Genomic DNA, 16,924 nt, shown 5'->3' on the forward strand with positions numbered 1-16,924 from the left:
TGCTTAGGGGTGCAGGAGCTCATAGGGGGGGCTGGGTCCATGTGTTGGTGCTTGGGGCACAGGTGTGTGTGAGGGTGGGGCCTGAGGCCAGTGTGGGGCTGGGTGTGATGTGTGGGGTGGGGCTGGGGCCATGCACGGGGCCTGGGCCAGCGTGGGTGGTTGGGTGGGTCTCGGTCTGTGTGTGGCTTGGGTCAGGGTCAGGGGCCGTGTGTGTCTGGCTGTGGCTTGGGGCCACGTGTGGGGGACAGGGCTGGGGTGGCCAGCGGTGCAGGCAGCCACAGGAGGCCCAGCTTGGCTCCCCCAGGCACACGTGTGCCCTGGGGCTCCTTCAGGGCCCAGCTCAAGCCTGGCTGAGCCTGGCTTGGGTGCTGGCTGCAGGTGCCCTGCGGCTGAACCAGGCAGCCCTGGCGCAGAGCTGCGGCCGCCAGCTGAGGCTGCTGCCCCAGCAGAGGTACCTGCGGACAGAGAGGGCCGAGGTGAGCGCCCTGGAGAGGAAGAGGAACGTCCTGTGCTGCCTCATCACCCGCATCCTCAAGGGGGAGAAGCAGCTGCACATCGACAACCTGGTGTTCAGGGTACGGGCTGCAGGGGGACGGGGGGCACAGGGGCTGCCTGGGGGCTGCAGCCACTGCACTGGGGCTCCCTTGCTGCCACAGGTGATCGATGCGTGTCAGAAGGGAGAGCTGGGCCCAGGGGTGCAGTTCCTGAGCTTCTGCTGCCACAGCGTGGACGTGCTGTCCTGCATCCTGCACCTGCTGCACCAGGGCTACCTGCGGCGCCAGGAGGGGAGGCCTCACGTCTTGGAATACATCTCTGCTGAATCCACAACACCTCTTGGTGGCCAAGCACAGATGACTTTCCAGTGCAGGCCAGCCCAAGCATCTCTGGAGGAGGATGGCAGAGACAGCCTGCATTGGTAAGGGTGCATGTCACCAGGTGTGGAGGGGTGTGCATCTCCACCTGGTGTGAACATGGCACGTTTCTCCATGTCAGGCGGGATCCTGGCACAGACCGGGCGGAGGAATATCTCATGGCAATGCTGCAGGTGCCAATGGGGCACACACTCAGTCCAGAGGAGGCAAAGCTGCTCATGAACCAGACAGTACAGCAGGTCCAGGATACTCTGAGCATACCAGATGATGTTGCTCGGCACCTCCTCATGCACTGCAGGTGGAATGTGGATTTCCTGATCCAGTGCTATGTGGAGAACCGTGAGGGCCTGCTCATCTCCTCAGGGCTGCAAGTGCAGGATGTCCAGCCACCCCCAAGCCCTGGAACCCACTGCCCAGTCTGTGTGAACCAGCTGTGTCCCACTGAGAAGCCACCAACCCTTTGCTGCATGCACTACTGTTGCAAGGTGAAGGTCCTGGGGCCTTTGGTTCCTGCTAATTGACAGGCAATTGCTGCTGTCTACTTGGAGCAGCTGTTCTTTGTCTGAAGGTGTTATCAGGGGATTTTTCAGAGCTTATACATTCTCTTTCCTCAGCTCACTTGTTTGTTGTGATCCTTCACTCCCCGGCTTGTCTATTCCCACTTTTGTGCTTTGGGGCACTTACCTGTGATCTGTGGGGTGCTGGGTGGGGATGGCTTCCAGGGTCACACAGCCCTGCTTAGGTCTGATCTCTGCTCTTGTGCCCTGGCAGCCCTGTTGGAGGGAATATCTCACAACTCGCATTGAGCAGAACATGGTTGTCAACTGCACCTGCCCCATATCCGAGTGCCGAGCTCAGCCCACCACAGCCTTCATCTACTCCATCGTGTCCTCCGAGGAGATCATAGCCAAGGTGAAGCAGGAGGGGGTGCTGCTGGGTGTCCAAGCTCTCCTACATTTTGGTCAGCACTATCAGATAATTTTGTTGCTGCTTTTCCCCTTCCTGTTACCAAGACTGGCAGCTTGATAATGGTGGCCAGCCAGATTTTGTCTGTTTTCTCTGATTATGGTCAATACCAGCTGTTCAGGAAAGCATAACATCAACAAAAGAGCACAGTGGCATTTCCTCTAAATATATCTCTAGCAAGCAACATTTCAGGGACATCATTAGTTCAGGACTAGATGAGAGCCATGGCAGCAGCTCATGACAAGTATCCTCTACTGGTGTGCTGGAAGCAATTTAATAATAATAATAATAATAATAATAATAATAATAATAATAATAATATAATAATAATAATAGCAGCCAAATGAAAACATGAGCAATTTCATTTTACTGCTGCATCACTGACCCCTATGTCCTTTCTCTTCCATCGGTCTCTGGCTTTGAGCAGTTCAGGTTTTTGTGAAGATGGCAGGGATTATCCCATCAGACTTAATTTTCACTCTGTGTGAGTCTACAGAGGTATCTAAGCCAAGCTTTCTGAGCTCTGCTTACCTTACTGCTTGGTCATCAGGCTAGATGCTAGTAGTAGATGCTTGTTCTAAAGCACATCCTACTTTTTTTGTTCTTTCAATTTTTAAGGCTGAATGTCCTCTCCACCTAATGGCAGAGCTGTAGCTGTCACATGACAGACTCTTTTTGTTAACTGCTGGGCAGAACAGTCTCTTTTCCACTGCTCTGTTGTTTGACAGTTGTATCTTTTGGGTTGTTTTTTATAGAAAGTGTTTGGAGAATTAATGCATATATCTGGACATTTAGTCCTCACTGCCTTTGCAAATCCCATATTCACACCTGTCTGAAAGCAGGATTTAGTAGCCTGTTGCTGTGACTGTTTTATAAAAAGAAATAATTATTGCAGGTTGACATAAATAGCAGCTAATTTTAACAAGTTGCTCTGATGCTGTCACTGAAATGTTATGTTTTCCTTTTGATCAGTAAGTGGTGTGGCTGGAGTGTTAATGTCTGATGCAGAGTCACACATACAGTCATAGAATATTTTGGGTTGCAGTAATCTGGGGAGGTCTCTGGTCCAATCCTGAGCTCAAAATAACTAGATTATTTTATGAAGATCGAATGCTGGAATTATATTTAAACATTAGAAAACTATTTGTTGGGGGTAGGTTTTTTTTCCAATAGTAAGGGTAGTGAGACATGGTACCAGTTTGGGCAGAGAGGTTTGTAGTCTCTGTGCTTTGGTATATTCAAAATCCAACTGGACACAGTCCCGAGCAATCCTGCTTTAAGCTGGAGAGGATGAACCAGGTTTTAATTTCCAGAAATGCCTTCTAACCTCAACAATTTTATGAAATGCAACAGCTTCCAGATATGACGTGGTGGGGATAGGAAAATGAACACAAAAGGAATGGAAGGGTAAACTGACTGAGTGCTGTTTTGTTGTGAGCTGCTGTTTGGTGAGATGCATAGCCCAAGGCACCAGACACTGCTTTTAAGGCTTAACCATGCAGCTTCTCAGGCTTAAATCTCTTTCCTGGCCTCTCATTACAGTATGAACAAGCCCTCCTCAGACGCTATGTTGAGTGTTGCTCCAACCTGACATGGTGCACCAACCCTCAGGGCTGTGATCAGATCCTCCTTAAGGATGGGCTTGGCTATGGAGCAGCCTGTTCCAAGTGCTCCTGGATATCCTGCTTCAACTGCAACTTCCCAGAGGTGAGACTGAGCTGGCTCACAGGCTGTACTGTCCTAGGTTTGGCACACACCCTTGTGCTTTTGTGTGGTTGACTGATTGTCTTTCTCTATTTCTCAGGCCCATTATCCTGCCAGCTGCAGCCACATGTCTCGGTGGGTGGATGATGATGGATACTATGAGGGAATGACAAGTGAAGCCCAAAGCAAACACCTGGCTAAGCTCATTTCAAAGCACTGCCCAAACTGCCAGGCTCAGATAGAGAAAAATGAAGGGTGCCTGCAGTGAGTATAAAATTTTTGTGTTTGTGGCACAGTCCCTGGCTGTGGTGTAGGGGAGCCCTGTCAGGAACTGTCTGCAAGTGGCAGTCAGGACTGAGCAATTCCCATTGTCCCTCTGCAGTATGACATGTGCAAAGTGTAATCATGGCTTCTGCTGGCGCTGCCTCAAGCCCTGGAGGCCGAATCACAAGGATTATTACAACTGCTCTGCTATGGTGAGTGGTTTGCTGGATCTCCTTGGTTCATGCTTGTGTTCAGAGACTCCTGTAGCCTCTCAGAGATGGTAAGCATCTCCACTTGGGCCCTTTGGACTTTGTGAATTTGCCAGTAATACTGGCATTTCCAGGTAGCCCTGGTACTCGAGGGAAATTGCTCCAAGTTCCTGTACCTTTCCTTTCAGGTGAGTAAAGCAGCATGGCAGGAGAAGCGTTTCCAGGATTACAATGAGAGATGCACCTTTCATCACCATGCAAGGGTAAGGTCTCCTCCTTCTTTTGCAGATGCTGACTGCTGCTCAGCCCTGGTGAGCAGGGCACTTTCTGTTGTGTCAGTGTCTTCTCTGCTTAGAAGCAGGCTTCACATCCAGGCTGGGATCACTGGATGATCATTTTGCCCTGGCTCTGACATTAAGGAGCAGTCCTTGGCTGCTTTCTTCTATCCAGCCTGTTGTGGAAACTGAGCCCCTGACTTGTGGTGTTGAGGGGCTCAGAGTGGTGCAGGAGTTGGAAGCAGTGGTGACTGAAGGCTGAGCTCTGCTCAGAGCTGAGGTGCTGTAAAAGGTTGAAGTGATGGCACAGTAGAAATGTCATAGTTGGATGCATTAAATGCTCTTTTGCTGCCTGCATCTTCTGGGATGGCACTTCAGAATGCTTAGCAATTATTTGTGTGGAAGGTGCTGTTTTTTCAGTCTTGTGGAGCTTGACAATGACATTGACTCTTTTCCTCCCCTCCTTTGGTTTTTGCAGGAATTTGCTGTAAGTCTGAGGAACAGCATTTCTTCCATCAGAGAAATGCCAAAAATTAGGAACTTGACCTTTGTCCTTGATGCCTGCAAAGTGCTAGAACAGGCACGGAAGGTAAGGCTGGCTAATACAGTCTTGCTGTGGTTTAGACTTAATTCTGCTGGTGTGAAGAGATACCAGCCTTGTTCTTCTCCAAAAAAGAGGACACAAAGAAAGCTTGAGGGGAGGAGTAGCATCAGGACAGGGGAAGAGCTCATGTCTGCCCTTCCCTGCTTTGAGTGTGAGTTGAACTCTGTTTGCAGTGTTCCTGACAGTAAGGTCATAGGATTTGGAGCTCAGTCATTAATTCATAACTGGAGTTTGCCACTTGTTGAAATGCCTGTGTTGTGGGTTCTTGGTGCTGTACAGCACCATGCCTGCTTCCCTTTGGGCTCCATTCTCTTTGTTCACTGCCACTTTTGTTCAGCCTGGCCTGCCCAGCATTGCCTAGTCCTGTGTGCCGATGGGTTTGGCTTTTGGCTGCTGGTCGGTCACACTTGTTATGCATTTACAGTCTGTGTTCTTGTGATGGTTTGCAGGTGGGAAAAATCAGTTATTTTAGACTTCAATGTGAAATAATTGCACATTCATTTCCAATCCTGCCAGTAGCTGGAGTTAGCCTGGCACTGCTGTCCCTTGTCATAATGGGTCACTGATAATAATGAGGTCTGGAGAGGTTTGATGCTGCTCCCTTCTTGCCCACTCTGAACTGAAGGAGGGTGCTTAACAAGATGATCTGTACTTTACCAGGTGCTGGCCTACTCCTGTGTGTACAGCTACTATAACCAGGACACTGAGAGCATGGATATTGTGGAACAGCAGACTGAGAGCCTGGAGCTGCTCACTAATGCTCTGCAGATCCTTCTGGGTAAGTCCTGCAGCCTCCTTGAGGTTGTGACTGGCATTTCTAGCTCTAGCCAAAGAGCAGCAGCTCAGTAGTGGGGTGATAGCAAATATATCAACACCCAGCTGGCCTCACTTCTCCCAGACCAGTCCTTGCCTGCTTGATGTCATTTCTGAGGAAGTCCACTTGAGTTTGGCTGCCAGTGGAGATTGATGCAGAAATGAGCAACGTGTTCTGTTCTGAAAGAGGGATGCATTTGCACAGGGCATCTAAGCAGCTATGGCTGGCTTCATAATCAGAGCCAAGGACTTGGTCTCTCCTCAGGAGTGTGGGATGCAGCATGACTTTGTTGGCCTTGAATTGCAGAGGAAACCCTGCTGCAGTACCAGGACCTGGCCACTTCTCTTCAGCTCCTGAAAGCAGAGCACTTCCACACGGGTTTGGAGTTGGTGCGGCAGATCAAGGAGCGGCTCTTTGCAATCCTCTGGCACTCCACACAGGTGAAGGCCACGTGGCTGCTCGTGCCTTGGCTTGCTCTTGTGGGCAAACTAAAGGGCTTGATCAGCTGAGGGGATAGACTTAGGATTGTGTGTTTGCAGGGTAGGGGTTTGCAGCACAAATTACATACTGTTTCTGTCTCTTTTGGCTGTTCTTTCCTGCTAACAGGATTTCCATGTTGGGCTCCAGACTTCAGGAGATGCTGTTCAGAGAAAGTCGAAACTTGCAAATGTGCCTGCTTCAGCCATTGCATGTACAGGGTGAGTTTTCTTAGTGGGGTAACAGGGGAAGGTGAGTGAGTGCAGACAAAAAGCAGGTGAGCAGAGTTTTCTCCTGTGCACACTGACATACAAAAGAGTGAATGACAAACACTGATTACTTGCAATTTAAGTGATGTAGTGGTGTAGGGAAACGAGCAAAACTCCTGCTTGTATGCAGGAGAAAGCTCCATCACTGGCAGAATCAGTTATGGCAGTTGCTCTCCCTGGACTCTCCCGAGTTTCTTTGGCTGGGGATGCTGAGACAATGACAGGAGGGTGTTGTGGGGCTGGGTCACAGCTGATGCTCACAGCAGAGGCTCTGCTTTTACGCTCTCCTCCTCAACAGGCAAAAACGAATCCTCCTGTGTGACTCCCCCAACACAGATGAAGGTGGCAAGGAGGTTGAAGATGACGAGTATGATCCACAGTGGCAGGAAGACTATGATGATGATGATGATGACCTTGATGAAGACAACTTTATGATTGATAATGATTCAGATTGTGATTCTTACTTTGATGATAATGATAGCTATCGTAGCTAACACTGGAAGGGTCCTGTCACCTAGCCTTGCCACCTTGGACCTCTGCCTCTACTTTTTCTCAACCAGTTTGTGTTACTGTTTTTCCTCAAAGGCAGGGAGGAGCTCTCAGATGGAACAAAATATTTCCTCTGGGAGGTTTCTTGCTCAGTGACTCTTGAATGTGCAGGAACATGCTCTGGGCAGCTGGTCTGTGTTACTGTGGCCATCTCTCTCAGAAAGACATCTCCTTGCCTTTTTCTCTTGTCTCCAGTTCTGCCTGTAGGTATTTAATTGAGTTAGAAAGCCCACCTGCAAAGTAAGGACCATTTGCCACCTGCTAAAGGGCTGCTCCTTGTCCTTGGTGTGCTGTCCCCAAGGGCTGGGCACTGGAGAGGGTGGCACATGTCCCAGCACAGCACTGTCTAGCAATGCTGTCTAGAAATGCTGTAAAAAGATGCATTTACACTCAAAGCTTCCCAGCTGGAGCTGGTGGATTCTCTCCAGCCACAGACAGATGTGGTTCAGTTCCTCTGGTTGAGAGGAGCTGCATTTTTGCCCTTTGTTGGAGTTTTCTTCTCTGTTATGAAGCAGGAAGGGCCACTATGAGTGACACCAGTTTGCAGCATTGTTTAAGTTTATAAATATATGCACACACGTATATTTTATATACATATATATATATATATATATATGCAGAGGTTGTTCAGATAATAATGTATCTTTGCAAAAAAAAAAAGAAAACCCTGAGGAACAAGGGTTGAAAAAAAGTTCTGTTTAAAAAAATAAACAGTTTTCTTCTAGCACAAGCCTTCTTGTTGTCTGTGAGGAACAGGGGAGTGGAGGGAGAGCAGGATAGCAGGATACCCTCAAGTGAGGATGTGACCTGAGTGTGCTCATCCCAGAAGTTATTTGTGAAATTAGCTAGAAATCACAAATGAGTTGGGTTTAGAATCCTCAGCCAGACCACCCAGTCTGCCCTGCAAAGTGGCTTTTCCTTCCTGGGCAGTTCAGGGAGCAGTGAGAGGGTGTGGGGAACAGGGCAGGGGCCCAGGCCATACAGAGTAGTGGGGCTGGTGTTTGTGGGACCAGGTGCAAGACAGGATGCCTGCATGCTGATGGATGTGGTGATGTCTGGTGCCCAGCAAAAGGCAGATGTGGGACTGCTATCAGGGCTTGAGGGGTGATTTGGGTGATTTTGGAGATACAGGAGTCTTAGGCCTTGGATATCATCTGGAAGGGATGTGGGGTTCTTATGGGATGTTGGACAGGGAGCAACTGCCAGACAGACCATGAGGGAAGACTGATTTTTCCACTTCCCTGCAGCTGGTAGCTCCTAGTCCTGCAGAGTCTGTTATGGTGGAAATCCCAACAACCTGAATTTCCCAGGTTGTTGGGGATGGAGCAGAGCATCCTACATGCCTAAGCTGCTTATGTGGAGACTCATGCCTGCAGTTCCTCCTTCCCTGTCTCCTGGATGTCTGCCTAAAACCCAGAGTCAGGGTTGTGAATCTCTGCTCTCATGGAGTGTTTGTACTGAACATCATGATCAAACCTTGCCCTCCTGCTCTGTGGGAGGTTTCTGTCCTCCCTGAGCCTGCAGGACACCTGTGCTAGGACAAACAGCACAGTTTGTACTGTGCCAGTCAAGCTACCTACCTGACACTGGCCAAGGAGCCAAGGACAACAAGAAGGGCTTCTTCAGTTGTCATTCCTGTACCACATGCGCTGGTTTTGGTTTCTCTGGGTCTGCATTAAAGGCACTTGAGATGGTAGTTCATGTTCTGACTCAGGTGTTTATTATTTCTTATCAGTAAAACAGTCTCACAACCATGAGTTCAGCAGCTTTTCACTAGCAAGCCACAAAATGGCCAGCAATCTCTGGTTACAAGGTCTTTTAAGACTAAACTATCCAATTAAGAGCTGACACCTAGATTATTTTCCCTTTTAACCCAATAACTGGTCTCTGGAAGCCCACAATGTGACTTTTCTGCCCAATTACAAAACATCACCCAAATCCGTAAAGAAGAAGGTAAAGATAAAGGTAATTTTTACACTGTACCAGATTGCCATGTCAGAACATAAGTGAAAGAAGCAGTAATATACAGTGTTATATAACAATTAACACAATACAATTTAATTCGCTGCCCATTATCACTGAAAATCAAACCCCCCTGAGGCACACACCGAATTTACCCATCTTCCCACATTACCAGCTTTGGAAAGGACAAAATTAGTAACAACTGGAATGCATTAACATTTCCCTCCATCCATTGGAGGCATTTCCAACAAGATTATTATTAGTGCCTTACCATTTAGAATGAGGAATGTACCCCACAAGGCAATTTCTCAGCTGAGAGTCTGCTGCTCACCATTTAGTGGGCATTGCCCTGCACATCAGGAACTCAGGATCAAAATACATACTCAGCAGTGTGTTCTGCTGCCAACAAAAGATTGGAAAGATTCTAACCAGTCACTACCAAAGAGACCATCAAAATCATCCTTCAGGGACCCCTGCTCAGAGGACTTGGTGATTACATAATCTCAGGCACCAAAGCACCCAGCATCATGCCCAACCCCATGCTGCTGGGACTCAGGGTTGCCTGCCCAGTAGGCTCTGTGGTCCTTACTCCCAGGATTCTGCAAACTTCAGGGACCATGGTCCTGAGGGTGCTGGTGAACCACTTTCTGTAAGTCCTCATCTTCCCTTTATACTCCCTTTGTGCGTGGTTGTGTTTAGGAGCCATTAGGTTTAGGTATAGCAAACAGTGCTAAAGAGAGGGTTAGGGTTATGGTCAGAGTTGGGGTTTTAGGTTAAGGGTTTGTATTATGGTTAGGCTTGAGTTTAAGGTTAGGATTACAGCCATGAGGGATAAAGTTAGAGCTAGCTTTGAGTTCAGGGTTAGTGTTGATAGGGATAGCATTAGGTAGTGGAGTTAATATTAGATTTACAGTCATTTTGGTTACATTTAGGGTTAGGACAAGTGTTGGGCTTAAATTTAAGGTGAGAGGTTAGTTGAAATACGTTTAGGGATAGAGATACAGTCATTAGGGTTAATGCTAGAGATGTTTAACTCTATTAACTAGTAGTTTCAATTGCTAGGGCTTATTTTTTGTTAGGGATGTGGTCATCTAGGTTTATGTATTTTGTTGGGCAGGATTTTGGTTAGTGATAGGCACAGAATTATTGTTAGGGCTTTTCTTTGGGGTCTTGGCAGTGTGTTTGGTGAATAGTGTGTGAGGAGAAGGCACAGGAGCAATCCTAGTAGTGAGAGTATGACAATGACTGTATCTGTTTTGGTCATTACGTGCTTAGTAAGTTTTTCAGTAATAAGTAATTTAAACAGGAATCCTGGTAGCAGGGGAAGTCCTGCTAGGAAGCCTAAGACTAATACTGAGATTTTAGCGTGTATGAGATGTTACAGTGATTGACAAGGGTGTTAGCCAACCAAATATCTCCCAAGGCTGCAGCCATCTCACTGGCCAGGACCTGAAGGGGTTCAAACCAATGAGAGCATCCAGACTGGGTCTTTCAAATGCCCTATATAAGGGAGGGATTGGGGAAGTGAAGATTTTTGTTGCCACATGTAGTTTGGGGTGAGTAGTCTCTGTCTCCTGTGCCCTCACCCATATTTTTGTTCTTTAGACCATTATCATTGGTGCTTTTTGAACTTTGTGTTGAGAGTGAGGACTGTTGTGGCAATTATCAGGAAGTATAAGTAGAAAGTTAGTATGTATAAGCTATTTATATATTTAAGTTATAAGGAAGTATAAGTAGAAAGTTAGTATAGATGTTATTTATATATATATAAAAAGCTTATATATATAAACTTATATATATTTAAGTTATAAGGAAGTATAAGTAGAAAGTTAGTATAGATGTTATTTTTATATATATATATATAAACTTTATATATATAAACTTATATATATATAAGCTATAGGGAGGTATAAGTAGAAAGTTAGTAGGGGGTGTTTGGCTATTACAGCCATAATAATTATTAGGCTATTCAGCCCAAGTGAGAATGCTTAAGACTTTTCAAATCTGTGCTTGATTTAGTCCAGTTCAGTCTCCTAGAGCTGCTGAGGCAAGGATAATGGTGGTTAATAATTTTGAGTGGACTGATTTAGGACAAGAATGGGTGGCAGTGAATTTAATTATTGTTGATAGCAGTGACTAGGGATTAAGTACTGCTGTGAATCAGTAATGGAAAGGGGCTGGGACTAGTTAGACTGCAATTGCTGTTAGTAGGGGCAGGACATTGCCTGATTTAATTTGTTAATGCCACACTGGTTCTGCTTCAAAAGACGACGAATGCCGAGGCAGCTGCTTGTACTAGGGAAGTATTTGATTATGGCTTCAGTGGCTTGTGGGTGGTGGGATTTGCAGACTTGGAGATGAGTGGAATGATGGTGAGGGTGTTAATTCCTATTCTTCTTCAAGCAATCATTCAGTGGTTGCTCAAAATTGTAAGGATTGCTCCTAGAATTAAGCTCGAGGAGGAGATTCACTTTGCATGGTACAGCTCCAGCCCACACCAGCAAGAGATTTATCTGCTGCTCTTGGTTGTGGTACAGGACAAAGAATGGGCTTTTTTTATGCACCTGCTCTCTAACATCATTGTAAGCATCTCTTCTCCAGACTAAGATAACCTTATATAGTTAATGATTCCTCAACCAGAAGCTGCTCAGAAGACTTTGATTAACTTTGGTGCCTTTTTCTGTACGTTTTTTTACTCTTCTGTGTGTGGACGGAGGTGGGTGCAGCACCTTCAGGGCAACCCCTGTGGTATCAGCATTGGCTCTGCGTTTGTGGAGGAAAATAATCTTTTTTCAAGAGGGGTTTTACACCTCCAAAGTGTGAAAAATGCCAACCACTTGTTTTTTAAAATTTTAAAAGTTTAATAGTAATAAAATGGTTATAAAAATAGTAATATAATTAGAGTAATAAAAATTTTGGACCATTTGAATTAAGACAATATGAGACAATAAAAACAAAGAGTTCTGGACATCTGGGTACCTTTTTCTGGGTAAAATAAGCCTGAAAAAGGACTCACATTAACAGAGGATTAACCCTTAAAAGCAACAGCCTGTTGCATATTCAAACACCTCATACATGATGCATAAATTCCATTCAAACACAGGATTCTGTCTGGTCAGTGTCAGCTTCTTCCTCTGAATCCTGAGGGCTTCTTCAGGACTGAGTGAGGCAGGAAGAAGTTGGTTTCTTCTGATAATGGAGCAATAAATTCTCTTTCTCTGAAAGATTTAGGTGTCCTGTGGCTGCTATCTGGTGCGAGTCCTTTCTTTAGAAAAAAGTATCCTACATAACATAGTTTCTATTTTAACTTTATGTTATAACCTAAAACTATATTTAACACACTACTTAAGAGAATTAACACAGCATAACTTTCCAACATAACATATATAATATTCATTTCAATATTTGCGAAAAGCCAATCATAAAATAGGCATTTTTTCAGAAAAGCAAGCTTCGAGCATGGCATTCCCAGTGTCACCTACACGGTGCCTCGGCTGCAGGCTTTATCTGGCTGGGAGCCTGCAGTTCAATCCTGACATCTGCAGCTCCCGGCTGGAACTGCGGCAGCATCTCCTGCCCACCTGCAGCTGGTCAAACAGCCCCTTCTTTCAATAACCTCCTCAGGTGAAGCTTCTGGGGTTAAAATTCCCGGAGGAATTCACTCCTCTTCAAACAGGGCTCGGAAGAGGAGTGACTATACTGTAAATGAGGTAAAGTCTCTTATCGAATGATTGAGTAGTTAAAACACACACCCCTGACAAATTAAGATGAGATTAGCCTCGGGGGAGTGTCTGCTTATCAGCAGTACAGGGGCTTGTAGCCAGTGTTGTTTCCCAGAAGTTCTTACACAATCTATCCGTTGCAAGAAGGAAAAAAAAAGTTTGTTCAAATACTTTGCCCAGGAGATTCCAATTTGCCAAAACGTTGCATCCCTTCAGTGCTTTTTTCATGAAATCATAGAATGGTTTAGGTTGAAAGGGACCTTTAAGATCAATCCCCTGTCACTAAACCAATTCTTCTCCCTTCTCCTTGGAAGATGAAAAGCCTCAGCTTCTCCATGTTTTGCTCCTCTGGAATGTGATTTGGAGAATTGTTTACCCAGCATGTGAATTGTTTTTAATTAATGGCCAATCACAGCCAGCTGTGTCTGACTCTGAGTCTGTCACGGGTTTTTATTATTCATTCTTGTCTAGACTTCTGATGTCTCCTTTCTCTTTCTTTAGTATAGTTTAGTATATAATTTCAATATAATATAATAATATATCAGCCTTCTGAGAACTTGGAGTCAAATTCTCATCTCTCACGTCATCCTGGGGACCCTCACAACACCACAACACCCTCCCCAGGCCAGAGCCAACACCCAGATGAGGAGTTTGAAATGCTGAGTGTTACAAAGGCCACCTAGAAGTTCACAATTCCCTTCTGCTGCCTTTAAGGAGAATTCTGCCAGGCAGTCAGGCCCCAGAAGAAAATGTCCAGGTCCACCACAGCACACTGTTCCTTTTGGCTTCCTAACATCTTCAGACTGATGTGGAAGGCTTTTTCCAAGGGACTTCTGTCACCGTCATATTTTCTGAAAAATCCCCTTGCCCAGGATTCTTCTCCTGGGAAGCTGAGAAGCCTCAGAGAAAAAGGAAAACAGAATTATCTCATTTGCTTCTCCTGTGTTTTGCTGCTTTGGAATGTGGTTGGAGATTGTTTATCGAACATGAGAATTGTCTTAAATTAATGACCAATCACAGTCAGGCTGTGTCCGGACTGTGGAAGGGGTCACGAGTTTTCATTATTATCTTGTTAAGCCTTCTGTCTGTATCCTTTCTCTATTCTTTAGTATAGTTTTAGTATAGTATTCTTTAATATGATATATCATAATAAATCAGCCTTCTAAGAACACGGAGTCAGATTCATCATTTCCTCCCCACGACGGGGGACCCTGAAAATACCACAGACTTCTGTGGTAATCAATGATATCGAGGAGCTATGGGTAAGGTGTCCAGTTCATCTTCTAAATTTGATTAAAGATTGTGCTGGCCTTCACTGATCACCCTAAAAGCTTGAAACTGTTTGTTTTTTTTACCAGTGGAGGGGAAAAATCTTTTGGTTTCATCTGATATAATAATGAAAGAGGGGAATTTTTATGCCTGTGACTAGGAGCAAAAAAAAATCAGAAAAAGAAAAATCTGTCACTCACAGCTACAATTTTCTTTTCACCATTCTTCCTTCAATCCAGTAAAATCAAGACAGCCTGACAATCTCACTTTCATTTCATATCTCCTATCACCTCTGAGTTCTAGAGCACATGGAATGCTGGCTTGAAAAAAAAACTCCAAAAACCCAAACGACTTGACACATTAATATTTCTACCAGTTAATGACCATATTTAGGTCTTGCAAATTACATACACCATTGGTAAGCAAAACACCTTCCTGCTCCATGGATGGAGATGTAACTTGTGCCCCTCAGTGTGGCATTCACATTCTCTGAAAAAATCCCTTCACCCAGGATTTTTCTCCTGGGAAGCTGAGAAGCCTCAGAGAAAAAGGAAAACAATTCTTATCTCATTTGCTTCTCCTGTGTTGTGCTCACATGTGGAATATGTTTGGAGATTGTTTACCCACAGGTGATTGTTTCATTGGATTCTGCTGTGAGTTGTTTTCACTCTTTGGCCAACTAGGGCCAAGATGTGTCGGGGCTCTGGAGAGAGAGTCACGAGTTTTCATTGTTATCTTTTCAGCATTGTGTAAGTATCTTTTCTGTATTCTTTAGTATAGTTCAGTTTAGTATTCTTTAATATGATATAGTATCGTAAAATAATAAATTAGCCTTCTGAGAACATGGAGTCAGATTCATCATTCTTTCCTTCCATCAGGGCACCCTGCAAATACAATACCTCAGAGATAAGGAAAACGGGTTTTAGGCCATGAAATCCAAGGGTGATGGAGAAGGTTCACCCCACAGCTGGGCCTCCCACCTTGTCTTAGCATTTCTCCCTTTGTGGAGCTGGGAGCCATCCTCGCAGCCCAACTCCTCAGCATCAGGCAGGCACAATAAGTAAAGAGGAGAGGAGGGTGGATCTAAGACACAGGATGGGCAAGAAGCATTCCTCCCACTTTTCACTGCAATATTCCTGCAGATTTTTTTATTGTGATAAAGCTCTGCTCCACTAAACTGCTTTTTCCCCTGATTTCAGGCTAGAAGCTCGTTTGCAATCTGCTCTGCTGACTTAAAATGCCTGTGGAATATCACCCTAGAGAATACACATTCTACTGAATACCAAGTACCTTTCACATAGGCAATAGTATTCCCTCTCTCTCTCCATGGTAGGTATTTCAGCTCAAACCCTGGGAATGCTTCAGGAGATGCATTCATCATCTGCCTGAATAATTCAGCCTATGGAGATGATATATTTCCTCCCCATTCCTTGAATGCATGGCTTTAAAATGCATAATACTGTTTGCACAATAATCTTTCATCTTGCACAGCCAGCCATGATACAGAGGTATTTCTGTGGCAGCTTTGCCTTTGATGCTGGATGGCATCAAACCTAATGGATGGCATGTAAAGGAAGGAAATAATATTTCCTCAAGTGGAAAGCTGTATGTATTATTTAACGTGAAAAATGCCAATCACTTGTTTTTTAAAATTTTTAAAGTTTAATAGTAATAAAATGGTTATAAAAATAGTAATATAATTAGAGTAATTAAAATTTGGACAATTAGGATTTAGGACAATATGAAACAACAGAAACAAAGAGTTATGGACATCTGGGTACCTCTTTCTGGGCAAAATAAGCCTGAAAAAGGACACACATTCACAGAGGATTAACCCTTAAAAACAACAGTCTGTTGCATATTCAAACACCTCATACATGATGAATAAATTCCATTCAAACACAGGATTCTGTCTGGTCAGTGTCAGCTTCTTCCTCTGAATCCTGACGGCGTCTTCAGGGCTGAGTGAGGTGGGAAGAACTCGATAAGAGAGCAGTAAATTCTCTTTCTCTGAAAGACTTAGATGTCTCCTGGTGCTGCTATTTGGTGCAAGTCCTTTCTTTAAAGAAAAGTATCTTACATGGCACGGTTTCTATTTTAACATTATGTTATAACCCTAAACTATATTTAACACACTACTTAATAGAATTAATACTGCGTAACTTTCCAACATAACATATATAATATTCGTTTCAATATTTGCAAAAAGCCAATCATAAAATAGGCATTTTTCACATTTAACCAGCACCAGCCTTGGGTGGACCAGTTCTTCTCTCAGGGAAGAGATATGGGCTGGGTCTCCCAGACCTTTGGTATCCCAGAAAAAATATCAGATTTTCTTGGGGTGCTACAACAAAGATCCTTCCCACCGCGGCTTAGGGAAGGAGGGGCACGGGAAGGACTTGGATTTAAGCCTTGCACCTCCTTCCTTGGAGCACTCCAGCCCTTCCAGGGCTTTGTGAGGAACAGGTTTCTGCGCGCCAAGAGCTGCGAGCAGTGAGGCAGGAGCTGAGGCCAGGGAGCCTCTAGATGTCACTGCCAGACAGCAGAAAGGGACCCCAGAGCCACAGCGGGCTGGGGACATCCTGGTGGCACAGCTGGCAGCAGGGACACAGGGTGGCAATGGGCAGCCTGGTGGGGGCATTGGGAAACCTGCTGTGAAGAGGCTGCTGTGCTTTGGGACTGCCCTCCCCAGGGCTGAAAATGTGCAGCTAATTCAGGGTGGGACCAGGTGTGAGGAGTCCAGCCAGAAATTGCTGCTTAAGGTATTTCATGTGAGGAATTGCCACGTGTGAAAAATGCATGTATTTTATGATTGGCTTTTCGCAAATATTGAAACGAATATTATATGTGTTATGTTGGAAAGTTACGCTGTATTAATTCTATTAAGTAGTGTGTTAAATATAGTTTTAGGGTTATAACAAAATGTTAAAATAGAAACTGTGCTATGTAAGATACTTTTTTTAAA

The 16,924-nt window shown here is 45.1% G+C and overlaps 1 protein-coding gene across 1 annotated transcript in view; it reads left to right on the forward strand.

The window, feature by feature from the left end:
- LOC115902812 (cullin-9-like) overlaps positions 1 to 7,709 on the forward strand; it is a 15,021-nt gene extending 7,312 nt beyond the window's left edge. Inside the window, exons 7-19 of the mRNA XM_030946629.1 lie at positions 196 to 575; positions 657 to 916; positions 994 to 1,357; positions 1,644 to 1,784; positions 3,381 to 3,545; positions 3,643 to 3,806; positions 3,925 to 4,018; positions 4,204 to 4,278; positions 4,769 to 4,879; positions 5,555 to 5,672; positions 6,015 to 6,148; positions 6,315 to 6,406; positions 6,753 to 7,709. Of these exons, the coding sequence (XP_030802489.1) occupies positions 196 to 575; positions 657 to 916; positions 994 to 1,357; positions 1,644 to 1,784; positions 3,381 to 3,545; positions 3,643 to 3,806; positions 3,925 to 4,018; positions 4,204 to 4,278; positions 4,769 to 4,879; positions 5,555 to 5,672; positions 6,015 to 6,148; positions 6,315 to 6,406; positions 6,753 to 6,948 (2,294 nt within the window). The 3' untranslated portion in view covers positions 6,949 to 7,709. The remainder of the gene's footprint in view (positions 1 to 195; positions 576 to 656; positions 917 to 993; positions 1,358 to 1,643; positions 1,785 to 3,380; positions 3,546 to 3,642; positions 3,807 to 3,924; positions 4,019 to 4,203; positions 4,279 to 4,768; positions 4,880 to 5,554; positions 5,673 to 6,014; positions 6,149 to 6,314; positions 6,407 to 6,752) is intronic.
- The last annotated feature ends 9,215 nt before the right edge of the window (positions 7,710 to 16,924 follow it).

The sequence above is a fragment of the Camarhynchus parvulus genome, chromosome 3 (assembly GCF_901933205.1).
Source record: "Camarhynchus parvulus chromosome 3, STF_HiC, whole genome shotgun sequence".
Taxonomy (NCBI): Eukaryota; Metazoa; Chordata; class Aves; order Passeriformes; family Thraupidae; genus Camarhynchus; species Camarhynchus parvulus.